The sequence below is a fragment of the Pan paniscus genome, chromosome 4, assembly GCF_029289425.2.
Source record: "Pan paniscus chromosome 4, NHGRI_mPanPan1-v2.0_pri, whole genome shotgun sequence".
Classification (NCBI taxonomy): domain Eukaryota; kingdom Metazoa; phylum Chordata; class Mammalia; order Primates; family Hominidae; genus Pan; species Pan paniscus.
The window spans coordinates 141,041,169-141,060,836 of record NC_073253.2 but is presented as its reverse complement, the minus strand read 5'-3'; the positions used below and the strand labels follow the sequence as shown (position 1 = coordinate 141,060,836).

The 19,668-nt window shown below is 37.7% G+C and overlaps 1 protein-coding gene across 7 annotated transcripts in view; it reads left to right on the top strand.

The window, feature by feature from the left end:
- Positions 1–19,668, top strand: part of PRELID2 (PRELI domain containing 2) — a 458,899-nt gene that overhangs the window by 28,015 nt on the left and 411,216 nt on the right. For all 7 annotated transcript variants that reach the window (XR_010112231.1, XR_010112232.1, XM_055112744.2 and 4 more), the window contains one exon: positions 10,835–10,940. Coding sequence is in view for 5 of the 7 variants with exons in the window: in XM_055112744.2 (XP_054968719.1) it covers positions 10,835–10,940 (106 nt within the window). In the remaining 2 variants the exon portion in view is untranslated. The remainder of the gene's footprint in view (positions 1–10,834; positions 10,941–19,668) is intronic.

The following is a 19,668-nucleotide window of genomic DNA, read 5'->3' as shown; positions in this document are numbered from 1 at the left end:
CAAAGTGTGGTGACTGTTTAAAGTTACTAATTTTGAAAAGTAGAGTAAGCTGTTTTGTTGAAAAGGGAAATGATAATTGAGCTAGAAACAATCATGTTTAGCCAAGAGAGCATTCGATGACATAAGTAGGAGCTTTTGAGATACAGTCCGACACTGCCTACAACATTTCAGTCTATGGCAGACCGCATATATTAAGGTGGTACCATAAGATTATATTGGAGCTGAAAAAGTCCTGTTGGCTAGTAAAGTCATAGTCATCTTAATATCATAGCGTGATGCATTACTCATGTGTTTGTGGTGATGGCAGTGTAAACAAACCTACTGTGCTGCCAGTTGTGTAAATGTGTAGTGTATACAATACATAATACTTGATAATGGTGTATTAGTACATAATACTTGATAATGGTGTATTAGTCCATTTTCATACTGTTATCAAGAAATAACTGAGACAGGGTAATTTATAAAGGAAAGAGGTTTAGTTGACTCACAGTTCCACATGGCTGGGGAGGCCTCAGGAAACTTACAATTATGGCGGAAGGTGAAGAAGAAGCAAGCACCTTCTTCACAAGGTGGCAGGAGAGAGATAGAGTGCAGGGGAAACTGCCACTTTTAAAACCATCAGATCTCGTGAGAACTCTCTCACTGTCAGGAGAACAGCATGGGGGAAACCACTCCCATGATCCAATCACCTCCCACCAGGTCCCTCCCTTGACACATGGGAATTACAATTTGAGATGAGATTTGGTGGGGACACAGAGCCAAACCATATAAATGGTAATAAATGACTGTGTTACTGGTTTATGTAATTACAATACCATTTATTGTTGTTTTAAAGTGTACTCCTAACTTATAAAATATTTTAAAAAGTTAACTGTAAAACAGCCTTAGGCAGGTACTTTAAGTGGTATTCTGGAAAGCATTGTTATCATAGGAGATGGCAGCTTCATGTGTGTTATTGCCCCTGAAGACTTTCCAGTGGGATAAGATATGGAGGTGGGAGACAGTGATATTGATGATCATGACCCTGTGTAGTCCTAGGCTAATGTGTGTGTTTTTGTGTTTTTAACAAAAACATTTTAAAAGTAAAAAATTAAAAATTGAAAAAAGTTAATAGAATAAGAATATAAAAGACAATATTTTTGTACAGTTATGCAATGTGTTTGTGTTTTAAGCTAAGTGTGATTGCAAAAGAGTGAAAAAGTTAAAAATGAAAACTTTTGTAAAGTAGAAAAGTTACAATAAGCTAAGGTTAATTTATTATTGAAAAAAGAAAAATTTTAAAAATAAATTTAGTGTAGCCTAGGTGTACAGTATTTATAAAGTCTACAGCAGTGTACGGTAATATCCTAGACCTTTGCATTGACTCACCACTCACTCACTGACTTATGCAGAGTGACCTCAGTACTGCAGGCTCCATCATTCATGGTAACTGTGTATCATTTTGTATAAACATGGTATATATCTTTTATACTGTACTTTTACTGTTCCTTTTCTATGTCTAGATATGTTTAGATACACAAATACCACTGTTGAAGTTGCATACAGTATGCGGTATAGTGACATGATGTGCAGGTTTGTAGTCTAGGAACAATAGGCTATACCATCTAGCCTATGTGTGTAGTAAGCTATACCATCTAGGTTTATGCAAGTACACTCTATGATGTTTGCACAACGATGAAGTTGCCTAATAATGCATTTCTCAGAACATATCTTCATTGTTAGGTGATACACAATTGTATCTTAGTGGATGCCTGCTGACATTGTTTTTCATCCTCCTTTTCCTTTGAGTTGTTTTGAGTTGTATATTGGCCCAAGATTCAGGGGCGGAGTTAAAAATGTAGATTCACCTTGGTAATTCTAGTTTTGTATCCCTGGGCTGGCTCATGAAAATCGACATTTTTAAAGTTCTCCTGATGAATCTGTTGAGTAGCTAGATTTGGAATCCCTGATAAATAGTAAGTATCCCATGGTCCCAGCGGTAAGCAAACATACAGCTGGCAGCCCTTTTGGAACTTCATTTTTTGCAAAATTCTTGTTAATCTTATAAAGCATGATCGGTTAATATTCTGGCTATCTAGCAAACACTAAACACTTTTCAGTGGAAACACCTGCTGAAAAGTCAAAATTCATATGAAGGCTCTACTGAATTTATGCAAGAAGAATGGAAATAAGGGATGAGGAGGGGAGACTTCAGTAAGTATGATTAGTGTCAAAACTATATTGCATTTTCTGCTCTTAGGAAACACAGATGCCAGTTAAATTTTTTTCTTTTGTTTGGTTAGCTTTTGTAGCTATAGGAAATAAAGAATTTTGGTATTAAAAATTATGATACTTTATTAACCAGGCATTGAGATAATGCAGAATAACCTAAAGATCTCGAGACAATAGAGAGGAACCTGGTGACAATCTAGACTCAGGGTCTACCTCCTCCACTGGGCAGACAATCAGCACCAGCTGTGAGTGGGATGCATGCACTGTTGGGCCTGATATCCCAAGACAAGCCTCCACCTAAGCTAGTTTACAAACCATTGTGTAATTTGAAGCTTCGCCATCAACTCAGGATGCCCGTAAGCTTTCACTGAATAGACACTTTTCTAGGTAACAGGGTTGTGGGAAGGGACATGGGATCTGAGGTTAACTGTGTTAATAGTGGCCCTGTCACTTATTTTTATATGACCATAAGTAAGTTTGCCTCTTGGAACCTCAGTTTTTTTAATCTGTAAACTCGGGTTAATATTATATACCTTATAAGGCTGTTGTGAGAATTAACTGAAAAGCATGTATATAAAAAACTTAATACAATGCTTTACCAAAATAGGCTATGAAAATATGTTAACTGTTATTATTAATAATCAGTTCTTTTCTTTTTTGAGACAGGGTCTAGCTCTGCTGCCCAGACTGGAGTGCAATGGCGTGATCTCGGCTCACCACAACCTCCGCCTCCTGGGTTCAAGCAATTCTCCTGCCTCAGCCTCCCGAGTAGCTGGGTTTATAGGTGTATGCCACCACACCCAGCTAATTTTTTATATTTTTGGTAGACATGGGGTTTCATCATGTTGGCCAGGCTGGTCTCAAACTCCTGACCTCATGATATGCCTGCCTCAGCCTCCCAAAGTGCTGGGATTTCAGGCGTGAGGCATATTAATGATCAATTATTAAATACCATGTTTTAAGGGACAGAGCCAGACTGTCCTGAAATGTATACTTGTACTAACCTGCTGAGCCTCTGAGATTCTATAATTTATTTCTTAGTGTTATGGCATACCCTGTTGATACTCATTGTTAATAATTTAGGTAACAACCTGTTGGTTTCTGGGATGGGTTAGAAGAACAGCTCAGAGGGAAAGCGCTTAGGAGAGGAGGTCAGAGAAGGATGGTAGAATGTTTGGTTTCACAGTGCAGAGTGTGGGGTAGCAGGGTGGGACAGGAGTCTGGGAAGTTGGGAGGCTTCTGTTCCAAGAGCTTTGAATGTTAAAACTGGGGTGGGGAAGGGGTTCATTCCCTTAATTGCCAAGTGGTTTATGGTGATTGAGTTCCACCTAGAAGTTAATGAATTACAGAGTCTTGGAGTTGCCTCGGGCTGGATTTTCACAGTGGTTATTTGACTTCTCAGCCACTGTGCTTTTTGTTTTTTTTTTTACTTTAAATTGGAATAATAATGGTGGTTGTAGTAGAACAGCATAATTATTACTAATGTTAGTACTGTTTACTCACATTTGTTGAGTGCTTACACATAGTACTTTGAGTGCTTTCCGCATATTGCCTTATTCAACCTTGTGAGAACTCATGAAATAGGTATTATTAACCCCATTTTAGAGAAGAGCAAACTTCACAGAGCTTCAGGAACTTACTACGTGGGTGGGTAGGCAAGCTAAAACAAGATGTGAATGTAAATGGTCTAATTCCAGGAGCCGCGCCTTCGTTCCCTGTCTTAAAGGCATGTATATGTATATATAGTGTGTGTGTGTGTGTGATTTTACACGTATAAATACACATGTTCGTGTTAAGGCTGAAACTACATAGCGTGTATTGAGAGCTCTGCAAATTGCATTGGTTTTCTGTGGAGGCAGTTATGTAAATGGGTTCAGACAGACAGCATGGGAGAGACTACATAGTCTGCCATCCTGGAGCAGCAGTGAGTCAAGAAGTCTCTGCAGCAGCAGCAGAGCCAGGGAGTTGGTCAGGAGTGAGTGAGCAGTCTGACTTGAAGACCCCGTGTTTCCTTTGGGACCCTTATTTCTGTGTGCTTACAGGAGAATGCTAAAAACATGATTAGAACTGAGGTCATCACAACAAGAGTATCTGCGGAACCTTTTTATCCCCCTCAAAGACACTTTAATTAGATTCCCATCATGAAAACAATTAGGCAAGATTTGCCATACCTAACCAGTCAATAATTCAAGGACAGGATCTCATTAAGAGCTTTTGCTTTCCCGGAAACTGCCGTTTTGAGGATTCAGCACTGGTGACTGCGTGCTCTGGGGATTAATTCCTGATCCATATTTCCCCTGAACTTTTTTATTTTCTCAAATCCAGAAGAAAACAAATTTTTAAATGACTGTATAAGCTGCCCTTCATTTTCACAAAGGTGTTCTGGGATTTGAGTTGTGCTTGCTCTGTCACAGTTCCATTGGTTTTTGTCTTGAATTATACCCACTAAGTGGACAAAGCAAGAGATGGGACTCAGATACAGGCACTGCTTGAGTGGGTGAGCCTCACTCTCAGATTTTGTAGGTGGCTCATCCCACAGTCAGGTGAAGGTTGTCTTCTGTTGACCTGAGCCGGTGGAACTCCTATGATATCTGGTTCATTTTCCATGACACAAGTATTGAGATGTATTATATATTTCTTGCCTTTGCTTCTTCACTTTCTCTTCCCTATACTCCCTCCATCTCTTCATTCTTTCCTTCCTAAATGCATTATTGATTTCCTACCATGCGCTAGTCTTTGCAATTGAAATTGAGGATTCAATGAAGAAAAAATAGATACAACCATTTAGAAAAACATTTGGCCTGATCTGTTAAAGTTGAAACTGTGCATGTGCTATGGCCCAGGTAATTGACTGCTGGATACTCCAGAGATACTTGTGCACATATATATCTGGTTACATTATAAGCATTTTCATAACAGCACTGTTGATAATAGCCATAAACTGAGTCCATTCTAAATATCTTCTGTAGAGTGGATAATTTGGAGTGTTTTCAATCAGTAGAACACTATGTAGCAATGAAAATGAACAAACAACAACTACATGCAACATTGTGGATGAGTCTTATACACATAGGACTGAGCACATGGGCATTATTCACCCTGCCTTATTAGGCAGTGACATGATCAGTGTGTGCTTAGGAAGTTGACTTTTGTCAGTACGGAGTTTAGGGAATTCATGCTGGAGACAGGGACCCCATTGGGAGGCACTTTGCAATGGTCCTGGAGAGAGAAAATTCTATGCCAAGCCCAGGCAGTAGCAGTAGCAAGGAAGAGAGTAACATGGATTGTTGAGGGACATTACAAGCGAAATAAGCACAATCAGGTGACTTACTGGATGTTTAGATTGATTCTAGAGAGGGGACCATCTAACATGTTGCTAAGATTTCTAATCTCGTGGACTAGAAGAACAGTTGTGTCATTCACTAAGAACAGAGGAAGACTAGGATTTTGAGGTGATAGCTAATGAATCCTCATGACATTAAGCTATGTGACCTTGGGCAAATTATTTAACATCTCTTTACCATAGTTTCTTCATGTATAAAAGAGAGAAAATAATTTTCAAAGCATAGCAACCTCAGAAGGTAATACAATGTCTGATATAGAATGTACACTGTTACGATACGGGGTTTCCAGGAGTAAGTATGACCCTGAATTTGTAATATCATAAATGTGATGGAGAGTCCTCTCTGTAGGCTTCTCAGAGATGAAAGACAGGTGAAGGAAAACTTGAGTCATCCTTATATGTCTTGAGGATGATGAAACACTATGTACTTCAAGTACAGGGTGGGGAGAAAGTCTTAAGACACAAGCTACAAAGAAACGAGATTACATAACGTGGGAAAACGAAAGCCAAGAGGTGATTTAACAAGACTTTAAATGAAGAGCAAGCCAGAAGTTAGCAGGTACTGTTGCTGAAAATGGTTTAAAAGGCACAGCCATTTATAAAATGCTTTATTTATTTATATAAAAGTGATACTCAGGGTCTTATTACTCAATAGACTTTTTGGTGATGGCCAAAGGAATACATATTTTTTAAATAGAAAATTTATAAACCACTAAAAAGAACAAAGCAAGTAAATAACATATAATTCTAATGCCCTAATGTTAACATTTTAGCTCTGTTCACTTACTCATCTGTCCATCTGTCCGTCTGTTCATCCGTCCGTCTGTCCATCCATCCATCCATCCATCCGTCTTTTTTTTTTTTAAATTAAGCTGAAATTAAACCATGTGTTGTGTAAACTGCTGTGTTTTGCACAGAACTTAGATGGAGATTAATTCCAGTGTGAGGGATTTAGTTTAGCTGTTTGTAGTAAGAAGAGTGTCTGATGTGCTTTATCAATGAGTTATTGAGGGAAAGTGCAATATTTTCTTCTCTGGCACTCTTAAAATATAATAGGATAAACTCTCATCTCGTTGATGGCAAGGGCATGACCCTGCTTTACTGCTCTGTTATTCTCTGATATGTGGACAAAACCCAAGAGTGCTTTTCTGAGGACTTACTTCTCCCAAAAGTGGCAGAAAGAAATATTGGTTAGAATATGATGTAAGAGACTCTTATTAATCCCTCACCTACATTTGCCTTCAGGACTGAGGACTGAAGAGTTCATCTCTCCCAAGAGTGTGAGACTGCTCAACTTTTCATTTCTCAATATTAAAATCACTGTAAAATTCTATTCTGACTAATCCAGAATAAAGACAGGCAAGATTAGTGTCACCAGGATATAGTTTTACATGAGCAAATCATTTTAAATAGGCTTAAATCTAAGGGGTGAAAACTGCTTAGACGGAAGGTATTTATGTCAGAGTGGATGGGATAACTCGCTTGTGTGTGTGCGTGTGTGTGTGCGTGTGTGTGTGTGTGTGTAAGAGAAGGGGAGGAAAGGGAAGGGGGAGAGGGAGAGAGGAATTCTGAAGTCTTCCTTTTATTGTATGCATGATCTAAATATAGAGGCTACTGCTATTAGTGAGGTCTAATTAAGAGGTTTTAATAACCATTTTGACCAAAATGACAGTTTGTTGGATCCAGTATTTTCTCAGATTTTTTTGATTGTTTCAGTGCATGTGCTCATGTATGCATGTATATAAACACATGCCAACTATACATACAGGAGACGTGGCTCTCATTTCCTTTCCACAGAGATGTAAGGTTGAGAAAATGTTTTCTGTTTTGAATATTTTTTATTACAAAGAAATTGAATTAGTTCATTTAACAAATGCTCATTGAACTCATTCAGTGTAAGCACTATGGTGAAAATGGGGAATAGGAGATTGCCTAAAAGCATTAAGGAATGGCAATGAGCGTTTTAGTCAGTGGCACAGATGTGACTATTAATCTATACCGGGTACTTGGTGTCCTCAGAAGACAAGCCACCATTACCTTCAGGGGAAAGCCTAAACTTCTCAGCCTGAGGCCATTTGCAATCTTGTCTTCAATTATCCTTTCAGCCTCATACCCTAACATCTCCCACACCCACTTTATGCTCCAGTCATTCCTGTGGGAAGAATTTATCAAGCCCCATACCATGTACTGGGCATTTTTAGATAACTTGTGGCTCCTCAGACATCTCTCTTCCTTCACGCCTCCTTACCTGGGTCCTTGTGGTTTTCCTCTGATGGAATGCTTCACCTCCAATTGCTGACACTCTCCCACTTGCCTATGTGTCTTTTCCACCAGCCAGTGAGATCCTGGAGGAGAGAGACCATCTCCTTTTCTGTGGGCCTCTAGCAGTCAGTATGGCACTTAGCATATAGTAGCCATGCAGTCAGTGTGTTGAACAAATGAATGAATGAGGCAAAGTTAAGTGTAATCCAAATCTGTAGTGGTGATGAGCTGCCTTAGCTTTTGTTTATTTAGGAACATCTTAATTTCTCTTTCATTTTTGAAGGATAGTTTTGCTGGATGTAGTATTTATGTCTTGTAGGTTTTTTTTTTTTTAATTTTAGTATTTTGAACATGTCATTCCATTCACTTCTTGCCTGCAAAGTTTCTGCCAAGTAATCTACTGAAAATCTTATAGGAGCTTAATGTGATGAGTTGCTTTTCTCTTACTGCTTTCAAGATTCTCCCTTTTTCTGTGACTTTTGACGGTTTGATTATAATGTGTCTTGGTGTGAGTCTTTTATATATATATTTATATATTATTATACTTTAAGTTCTAGGGTACATGTGCACAACGTGCAGGTTTGATGCATAGGTATACATGTGCCATGTTGGTTTGCTGCACCCATCAACTCATCATTTACATTAGGTATTTCTCCTAATGCTATCCCTCCCCTAGGCCCCCACCCACTGACAGGCCCTGGTGTGTGATGTTCCCCACTCTGTGACCAAGTGATCTCATTGTTCAGTTCCCATCTATGAGTGAGAACATGTGGTGTTTGGTTTTCTGTCCTTATGATAGTTTGCTGAGAATGATGGTTTCCAGCTTCATCCATGTCCCTGCAAAGGACATGAACTAATCCTTTGTTATGGCTGCATACTATTCCATGGTGTATATGTGCCACATTTTCTGAATCCAGTCTATCATTGATGGACATTTGGGTTGGTTCCAGGTCTTTGCTATTGTGAATAGTGCTGCAATAAGCATATGTGTGCACATGTCTTTATAGTAGCATGATTTATAATCCTTTGGGTATATACCCAGTAATGGGATGGCTGGGTCAAATGGTAATTCTAGTTCTAGGTCCTTGAGGAATCACCACACTGTCTTCCACAATGGTTGAACTAATTTGCACAGATGTGAGTCTTTTTGTATTTATCCTAGTTGAAGTTCATTGAGCTTTCTCAATTTGTATGCCAATTTCCTCCCTCAAATTTGGGGAATTTTCAGCCATTATTTCTTCAAATAGGCATTCACTCTGCTTCTTTCTCACTCTCTTCTCATTCTGAGATTCCTATAATGTGGATAATGATCTGTTTGATGATGTCTTATAAGTCCCTTAGGCTCTCTTGACTTTTCTTTATTCTTTTTATTTATTTTTTGGTTCCTGACTCAATAATTTCAAATAACCTATCTTTAAGTTTGCTGATTCTTCTGCTTGATCAAGTTTGCTATTGAATGAGCCACTCTAGTGAATTGTGTTTTAGTTCCATTATTGTATTCTTCAACTCTGGAATTTCTGCTTGGTTCTCATTTTTCTCATAGTTTCTTTTTGTTGATAGTCTCATTTTATTCTTGCACTTTATTTTTCCTGATTCATTTAGTTGTCTATTTTAGTTCATGGAGCATTTTAAGATGGTTATTTCAAGTTCTTTGTGAGGTAATTCATAGATCTCTGTTTCTTTAGTGCTGGTTTCTAGAGATTAATTTTGTTTCTTTGATTGGGCCATGTTTCCTTGTTTCTTTGCATGCATTGTGATCTTTTGTTGAGGTTTGGGTATATAAAAAAACAGCCACTTCTCCCAGTCTTATGGACTGGCTTCATACAGGGAAGACCTTCACTAGTCAGCCTAGCTTGAGATTCTGGGGGCCTCTCAAACCTTTTTGAGGGATGCATCTTCTCTGGACTTGTGTGTAATTTCCCAGTCACAGAGGACTGCCCCTGTTCTCAAGAGCCCATGATCTTTTGTTACCCTTGTTGTCTGTCTGAGGTACTGCAGGCTCTCTAGTGTAACAAGCCACCATGCTTGCTTTTGAAAGTATATTGCCATTTCCTTTAGCACTCTGAGTCATGCCCCTCTTAAAGACAGGATGTTGGATGCACAGTTAGCACTTTTCTATCCCTACTGAGGGAGAAGCCAGAAGCTGGGAGTTTTTTCTTGACTGCGTTACATTATGCTGGGTGGGAGGGAGCTATCATAGGTAAAAGCAACAAAGTTTCTTATCTGCTTTGATGTGGCTCTTCTTGGCTTTGCACCTACCTGGGGTGCTGCTAATTCTTGAGGGAGTTCTCATAAAGGCAATTTGGTTTGTATATTGTTCTTAAGTCATTGTCTCTCAGGGTAATGAAGGCTTGGGACTTCCTATTCAGCCATCTTACTTCTATCACTCTTAAGTGTAATCTAGATCTCTGTTTTATGACATGAAGATAATTAATATTGATATAATTTTGGTAATTAAAATTGGTAGAGATGGTGACATATCTCTTCTGTCTCACCCCCTTCTCCAATCGAGGATTGAAAAAGTCATTCCAGGTGTTTGGCTTTCCAATCTTGTCTCTATCTGACTCTCTTTAGTAATAGTAGCTAACATTTAGTAAATGCTTATGTGTTAGGAACTCTTCATATTCCTGTGATGTGTGATAACTCATTTACTTGCCACAGTAGTTGTAAAAGAAAGATACTATGGTCGTTCCCATTTTACATGTGAGGAAACCGAGTTATAGAGAGTCTAAATAATTTACCTAAGGTCATATCATTGATAATTACCTCAGACTCAATTTTAAAAAGAGATTTTGCAGCATGAAATGAATATTCTTTAATTTGAATAAGACTGTTGTTAATATTATATAAACTATAAATTACTTTTAACAAAATCTTCTTATAACAGGTAGTTATTGAATTATTAAGGATATTATTTTTTATTGATTATAAGTGGTAATTATGCAGCTAGAAATGTCTGTCGTTTACATATCCAAGCATAGAATGACATCAAAGATGTGTTTTTTGTTTTTTTTGCAGGACAGAGTTCATTCAAAGAGGCAGGATTTCAATCACAGGAGTTGGATTTCTCAACTGTGTTTTAGAAACTTTTGCCAGCACATTCTTAAGACAGGGAGCCCAGAAGGTAACCATATTTCTGCTTTGAACCAACATTAATTTTAAAAAACAATAGGAGTTCCAATAGGGTTATTGAATAAGACTCATGAGCAGACATAATGAGAAAAACATATAGTTAATAAACAAATATATGCAAAAATAATCACCCTCAAAATTATTACATAAATTCAAATCAAAGTAAAACTAAAGTGGCATTTATGGCTCATTAAATTAAAAATATGCCAATGAAGAGTATGTGAAAATTTGGAGCATACTTATAATCTAATTAAAAGAAATAATCAGAATGAATAATAATGTATAGTATGATGACAACTATTTAATAAAGATAATGATAGTTAATATTTATTGAGCACTTACTATGTACAACTGACTGCTAAAAGAATTTGTATTATTAACTCATTGAATCCTCACAAACCTTTGCAGGAGCTGTTATTGTTGTCCTAATATTGTGGATGAGGAAAATACAGAGACCCCAATTGTCCATTCTTATAGTTTTCAAACTCTATTCTCAAGGGAGCTTAGGCTTCCATGAAAGTGATTCAGAAGCCACGTTGGAGTTCTAAGGTCCTGTGTGCTCTATTTTAAGTAGAGCTTTTCCATTTTAATCTGTCCTCTATGGTATTCCATATAACATTTATATCGTCTATTTTCTTTCTTAATAGCATTATTTTTAAAACTTCATGTCAAAACCCATTGCTTATGCATCTTTATGTGCTTATTGCAGTGCTCAGTATAAAGCAGTTGCTCCAAAGTGTTTTATTACTGTTATTAATTACGATGATAATTATACTCATTTATTTCCAGATTTTACTCAGGACTTTTTGTATAAGTTTACCTCATTTTGTTTTGTGGGATAGAATTAACCGCTGGTGTAAAGAACCATTGTTATGACCCTCAGAGACTTCCTGGCAATGGACCCTTGTTTTCATTTTTGCATGTCTAGGTTCAAGGATGAACCTGTACTAGGAGGTGTTCATCTGGGAGGCTGAGGGTGGTGAATGAATATTCAGTACTGTTCTGTACACCATAGACATACTGTTGTGATTGATGATGTGTTCTTGCTCCAGTTGAGGTGGTTCCTGGCATATATTCAGACTGGTCCAGCCTCTTTAAACCTGGACTTGAAGGGAGTAGTTGAACTTCCGGAAGATCTTATGTCACCTTTACTCACTCAGACATTATTGCAATTTTTTCTGCTATATTGCAATTTATGCATTTGTAAAAACTCCCATGTTCTGCAGCATTGCACTCTAAAAATAGTGGAACTGATGAGAAAAGTAATTTCATTGCCATGTTTCTTACTGAGTTGACTTCTTGTGCATCCTTTAAACTCTGTATGATGATAATAGTAATAATAAATTGAATTTTTTTATAATACAGGTATATTCACTAGAAGAATGGGATTTTTCTGAGGGAGAGGGATAACATTTAGGTGAAGCAGTGTTCAAAATTCATGTTCCCTATTATCAAATTGATTGCAAATGTTCATTTATAAAAACCATTCTTGCAGGCCATATAAATACAGGTGGTGGGCTGGATTTGGCTTGTAGGGTGTAGCTAACCCCTATTTCAGATAAATATTATTTCATTAACTGAGGTTGGTCTGTATTTGATGCATCGATTAATCTGATGAACCTAATAATGACTTTTAATCGCACAGTGGTTATGTGCATTCTGATCCTGTGAGACACATAAAGTGAAATTTTTATTCCCATTTTATTAATGAGAATGAGAATTCCCATTTCATTAATGAGAAATGACTTGACTTAAAAGATAAGCATACCCGATATGTGGTAACTGCTTTCCCTGCTTCCTTCCTCTTACAGATATATATTGAGTACCTGCTTTGCACTAGGCACTGTGCTAAGTGTAGGCTAAATGTGTTTCTTCAAGGTCACAGAACTAGCAAAGGGTGGAGTCTGGACTTAAATCCCTATCTTTTGCCAGTAAGAGTTCCCTCTTGCCACTTTACTGTGCAGCCCTCAGATGAATGAACTGAAATCCTTGCCTACCTAGCATCACGAACTTCACTAATACTTGTGTTCGTTAGATGAATTTGTGTTGTGGTCTTACTCCCTTTGGATTTATTAGTACTATTTGGTTGCAAGTAACAGAAACCACTTCAGGCTAGCTCATTCTAAGTGTACAAGGGTGGTGAGGCTGGCAGCCTTCAGAAAGGTCTTCACTGGGAACTGAACACTGCCAGGAACCAAGTGGTATTCCTTCTTCAGCTCTTGTCTGTAAGACTATGTGTCTATTTTATTCCACTCTTTCTGTGTAGTCTGGTTTTCTCTGCTCCCCAGGCTATATAATGGGACATGGGCCTCCACTGTCAAGCATACATATTATATATTAATAGAATTCTCACTAATAATAAAATAGCTTATTTCTTTTCTTTATTAATTCTTTGGGAGGGACTCTCGGCCTCCTATAGGTCAGGCACCACCAGGAAGGTGGAAGTCAAGTTGTCCAGTTATGGCTCATTCTCTGCCATGACCACATGGACCAGGGTTAGGGGCCACTTCTCAGGGAAAGGGGTTGTGGGGCGGATATATACTCCCCAAAGTTTCTATCATGATCCCACATTTGATTTTATGTTCCTTGATGGCAGAAGTGGTTTCATTCACCTTAATTCTTATTCCCTTCTCCCAACCTATAGTACCTTGGACAGTGTTCCATCCATTCGTGTGGGAATGAGTAGAAAGGAAATGCCCAGGGAGGTTCACAGTTGGTTTCTGATGAGTATTATCTGGAAATAATTAGGTGACTTCAACTTCTTAAAGTGATTCCTTTTTATTCTCATTTATTATGCTTAGAAGTAAGAATATATTTTTCCTGCTAGCTTTTGCCTTTTCTGACTTACTTTTTCTTTTTGAAGAGGCCACGTTTAATTAGCTTTTTGATTTTAGGAGCCATTTATGCTTGAGTGTCTTTTTTGTTTTATCCAAGTGGTCATTTTTTCTGGTATCAGCCTGACTTCCTGATAAACCTTCACAGCTGAGCCTGCATAAATGGTTTCTGTGGAAGTCACCATAAGAGTGTTTTAGGTGACTTTATTTTCACTTTAGGACTTATTGCTGAGTCTGTTTAGTAGTGGTAATGATGGGATCTGATATCTATTTTTTTCCAGAAAAATCAAAACTAGGTACTCACAAACTTTATATTTTTATGTTTGTAAATTAAAAGCTGGCTTTAGCCATGGATCCCCAAGCTGAGGTCATACGTATTCTGTGCCTCTGGGGACTGGCTCAATTGCTTTTTTCTCCTTCCTTCATCACTCTTAAAGGGACGTAACTTGGAATTTGGGAGCCTTTGTGTCACAAATGCTGACTTTTCACACACCAGTCAGACCCCTCCTTCCTCCTGGAGTGGAAATCTGTGGGCAGGAGAACTGGGATTTCCCTTTGGGAGTCAAGTTGACAGATGTATCCTTGAAACAGGAGTGGTTCTGAACTTACAGTCCTCTGGACTCGCTCTCCTCACCTTTGTGACCCAGCACAAATCACTTTGGCCCTCCCTATTCTCAGTTTAATTGTCTGCAAAATGGGGATTTTAATGTGTTCCCACAGGTACATGTGAAAACTAAGTTTGATAACTTTCTGTAACTTAGTAAACACAGGTCAAATATACAAAATATGTTTTAGTTTTCAAGAATTAAAAAAAATCACTGCCACATACTTCTTTAACATATTTTCTTTTTATGGTTATATGTTTTTTTTCTCTCCCTCAAATTCATGTAAACACATACAGTCTAGACAACTAGATTTTAAGTTCAATTCCACCAGCACTTTTTGGGTGTCACCTATGTGCCAGGCATTGGGTAGAATGCTGGAGACACAAGTAAGAATTAAGACATAATTCACAAGATAGAGATTGTGCCTTAAGCAGCTTTACTTCTGGGACATCTAGCTCAGGGTGGAAAGCAGGACAGACAATGAATAAACATCTGCTGATGCAGAAAATTTATTGAGCCTTGTTTGGTGTTCAGTGCCAGCACTATGATCAGTGCTGAGAAGCATATTAAAATAACAGCCAGTGCTTGCAAGAGCTTAGTAGATGCCAAGCACTGTCCTTGGCACGCATTACCTTATCTGATTTTCTGGACAACATAATGAAATAGGAATTGTTATTTTCATTTTATGCATAGGGAAACTGAGGTCCCAAGTGGCAAAGTAGTTTTCTCAAGGTCACAGAATTAGTAAATGGTGAACCGGGGATTTGAACCCAAGCTTGTCTGACCCCAGAGTGCTCTTGATTTCTGCATCACAGTGCTGCATCCATGATCTGTGCACTTAAGCCACTTGCGCGGGGCAAGCTGGGTGTTCTTGATATAACCAGAGTGAGGCGATGTGATACACGGTAATGATGGAGGAATGCAAACGTAGGGAGCTCAGTTACAAAAGAGGAGCTTGGAATGGGCCAGAGGAATGGGGCCATGCTACTTGAAACGGCCTATGAGGGGCAAGTGAATATCTTCCCTTCTGTTCAGAGGCCTCAGCATCTGTCGTCTACACTACAGCTGACCTAAACTCCACAGTGCCATGCAGGTTGACAGTGTGTTAGCTGACGTTTCTCCCATTTTTACTGTAATGACGTATCCTCTTTTCTGCTTTTCTGTGTACTGCAGATGTATTGTTATTTGCTTTGAAAATACCTTTGTATTAAAAATAATGTTAAAAGTTTGTTTTTTATTGTGGCAAAATATACGTAGCATAAAATTTACCATTTTAACCATTTTTAAGTGTACAGTTCAGTGGCATTAAGTACACTCACATTGTTGTGCAGCCATCACCATCATCCATCTCCAGAACTTTGTTTCTCTTCCCAAACAGGAACTCCTTAGCCATTAAACAATAACTTCCTATCCCATTCACCTCCTAGCCCCTGGCAACCACCATTCTACTTTTTGTCTCTATGAACTTGGCTAGTTTGGTTATGTCATATAAGTGGACTCATACAGTATTTGTCTTTTTGTGACTGGCATTATTTTACTGAGCATATGTTTTCAGTGTTCATCTGCATTGTAGCATGTGTCAGACTTACCTTTCTTTTTATGGCTAATATTTCATTGTTTGTATATATCACATTTTGTTTGTCTAGTCATCTGATATGGTTTGGCTATGTTCCCACCCAAATCTTACGTGAATTGTAATAATCCCCACGTGTCAAGGTGGGGCCAGGTGGAGATAATTGAATCATGGGGGCTGTTTCCTCCATCCTGTTCTCTTGGTAGTGATGGGAGTTCCCCTGCACAAGCTTTCTTGCCTGCCACCATGTAAGACGTGACTTGCTCCTCATTCGCCTTCTGCCATGATTGTGAGGCCTCCCTAGCCATGTGGAACTGTGAGTCAATTAAAACTCTTTCCTTTATAAATTACTCAGTGGCTGGTATGTCTTTATTAGCAGTGTGAAAACAGACATTATCCATTGGTGGATTCTTGGGTTGCTTCTGCCTTTTGGCTATTGTGAATAATACTGCTATAAACATGGGTATATAAATATCTGTTTGAGTCCCTGCTTTCAATTCTTTTTGGTATATATATATATATATATATATATATATATATATATATCCAGAAGTGAAATTGCTGGATTAATTATATGTTTAATATTTTGAGGACTCATTTAAAAGGTTTTTTAAATGTTTAAGTTAATTTTTTATTTTTAATTGACAAATTATAATTGTATATATTTACGGGATACAATGTGGCATTTTGATACATATATATATATATATATATACACACACACACACAATGTGGAATTATTAATTAATTCAAGCTTATTAAAATATCTATCACCTCACATATTTAACATTTTTTTTGGTGAGATCGTTTGGAGTTTACTCTTAGCAATTTTGAAATTTACAATATATTCTCATTAACTATAGTCAATATGCTATACAATAGATCTCAAAAACTTATTCCTCCTGTCTAACCGAAACTTTTTGCCTTTTCGCCAACATCTCCTTATTCTCTCCCACCTCCCCCAGCCTCAGATAACCACCATTCTACTCTCTACTTCTATGAATTTAACTTTTTTAGATTTTACATATGAGGTATTTGTCCTTCTGTGCCTTATTTCACTTAACATAATGTTCTCCAGGTTTATCCATGTTGTCATAAATGACAGAACTTGCTTCTTTTTAAGGCTGACTAGTACTCCACTGTGTACATATACCACATTTTCTTTGTCCATTCATCCATTGTTGAACACTTAGGTTGATTCTATATCTTGGCTACTGTGAATAATGCTGCAATGAACATGAGAGTTCAGTTGTCTCTTTGACATACTGCTTCCCAATTCTTTGGATAAATACCCAGAAGTGGAATTGCTGGATCATATGGTAGTTCTATTTTGTGTTTTTTGAGGAACTTTCATATAGTTTTCCATAATGGGTATACCAATTTACATTTCCACCAACAGTGTACAAGGGCATCCTTTTCTCCTCATTCTTGCCAACACTTTTTATCTTTCATCTTTTTGATATCAGCCATTGTAACAAGTATGAGGTGATATCTCATTGTGGTTTTAATTTACATTTCTCTAATGATTGGTGCTGTTGAGCCTTCTTTTTTTCATATACCTGTTGGCCATTTGTATATTTTCTTGTGGGAAATAGCTATCTGGTTCTTTGCCCATTTCTTAATTGGGTTATTTGTTTTCTTGCAATTGAGTTGTTTGAATCCCTTGTATATTTTGGATATTAACCCCATATCAGATGTGTGATTTGTAGATATTTTCTTCCAACTTGCAGGTTGTCTCTTCACTCCATTAATTGTTTCCTTTGCTGTGCATAAGCTGTTTAGTTTGATGCAATCTTATTTGTCTGTTTTTGTTCCCTGTGCTTTTGAGGCCAAATCCAAAAAATCATTGCCCAGACCAATGTCATGGATTTTTTCCCTTGTATTTCCTTCTAGTAATTTTATAGTTTCAGTTCTTATGTTTAAGTCTTTAGTTCATTTTGAGTTGATTTTTGTGTATGGTGTGAGATACAGGTCCAATTTTATTATTCTATGTGGATATTCAGTTTTCCCAGCACCATTTATTGAAGAGACTGTTTTTTTTCCCATTGTGTGTTCTTGGCATCTTCCGTGAAAATCAATTGACTGTAAATGCGCAGGTTCATTTCTGGTCTCTCTATTCTATTCCATTATTCAATGTGTCTGTTTTTATGCCAGTATTGTGCCATTTTGATTACTATAGGTTTGTAATGTATTTTGAAAAGAGGTAGTGTGATGCTTCCAGTTTTGTTCTTTTTACTCAAGATTACTGTGGTTATTTGAGGTCTTTTGTGGTTCCATGTGAATTTTAGAATTGCTTATTCTATTTTTGTGGAAAGTGTTGTTGGAATATTGATAGAGATTGCATTGAATCTGTAGATTGCTTTGGGTATTATGGATAAGTTAGCAATATTTATTCTTTCAAGCTATGATCGTGGGATGTCTTTCCATTTATTTGTGTCTTCAGTTTTGTCCATGTTTTATACTTTTCAGTGTAGAGATCTTTTACTGCGTTGGTTAAATTTATTCCTAAGTATTTCTTTGGTAACTACTATAAATGAGATTGATTTCTTAATTTTTTCGGATAGTCTGTTGTTAGTATATAGAAATGATACTGATTTTTGTATGTTGATTTTTGTATCCTGCAACTTAACTGAATTCATTTATCAGTTCCATTTTTTGGTGGTGTCTTTAGGGTTTTATATATATATATATAAAATCATGTTACCAGCAAACAGAGATGATTTTACTTCTTCCTTTTCTACATGGGTGCCTTTTATTTCTTTCTCTTGCCTAATTGCTCTAGCAAAACTCCCAGTATTATATTGAATAGAAGTGGTGAGAGTGGGCCACTTCTTTTGAGATAGTTGTCTATCTGTGTGCATGACAGCAATGGGGTATACCATTTCTGTGAATTTTTCTCAATTCTATACAGAAGAATGAATATATACCATCAGCCAGTGAGCACTGGTGGGTGTGCCATACAGTGTGTTCCTCAATCTGGGAGGCATTCACTCATCTCTTGACCGTGCCATAGTCTCTCTCAGCCTAGATTTCATGTGCTGGTGGACACTTTTGACCCATGGTGGCCAATAGAAGATAGTATGTTGGAAGTGCCAAAAACATGCTGAAGACAAGTATTTGCTTATCTCAAGTCATGCTAAAATATGTAGTTAGCTTTTAATAGGCCTTGAGATAAGTAAGTACATTCAGAAAGCTGATCAAAAAGATAGATCTGAAGGAAAATAGTGGTTGGTGGAAATCTGGGACACATGAAAGGCTTCATATACATTTCTACAGCCTTGGGAGATGGCCCAACCACTGTGTGAAGCAGAGCTGGAAGACACCCAGGCCAGAGTCAAGTCATGATCTCAGACCTCAGGGACCCAAAGAGGAGGAAACAGAGACATCACTGATGCTCTGCAGGTGCTCACCAGTTTGGGAGGGCTTTCCTTAGGTCAGTGTTTCTCAACCCTTTTTTCATTATTACTCCCTTCAGGAGCCTTTTTAGACAATTTCCCCCTAATTGCTCTTTTCACCATGAAATTTTAAGACCATAGATAGACTGATTATTTGTTCATATACTATATTATGTTCAATTTATACATAAAAAGTGAAGATATCAGGGTGTGGTGGCTCATGCCTGGAATCCCAGCACTTTGGGAGGCTGAAGTGGGAGGATCACTTGAGCTCAGGAGTTTGAGACCAGCATAGGCAACATAGGGAGATCTC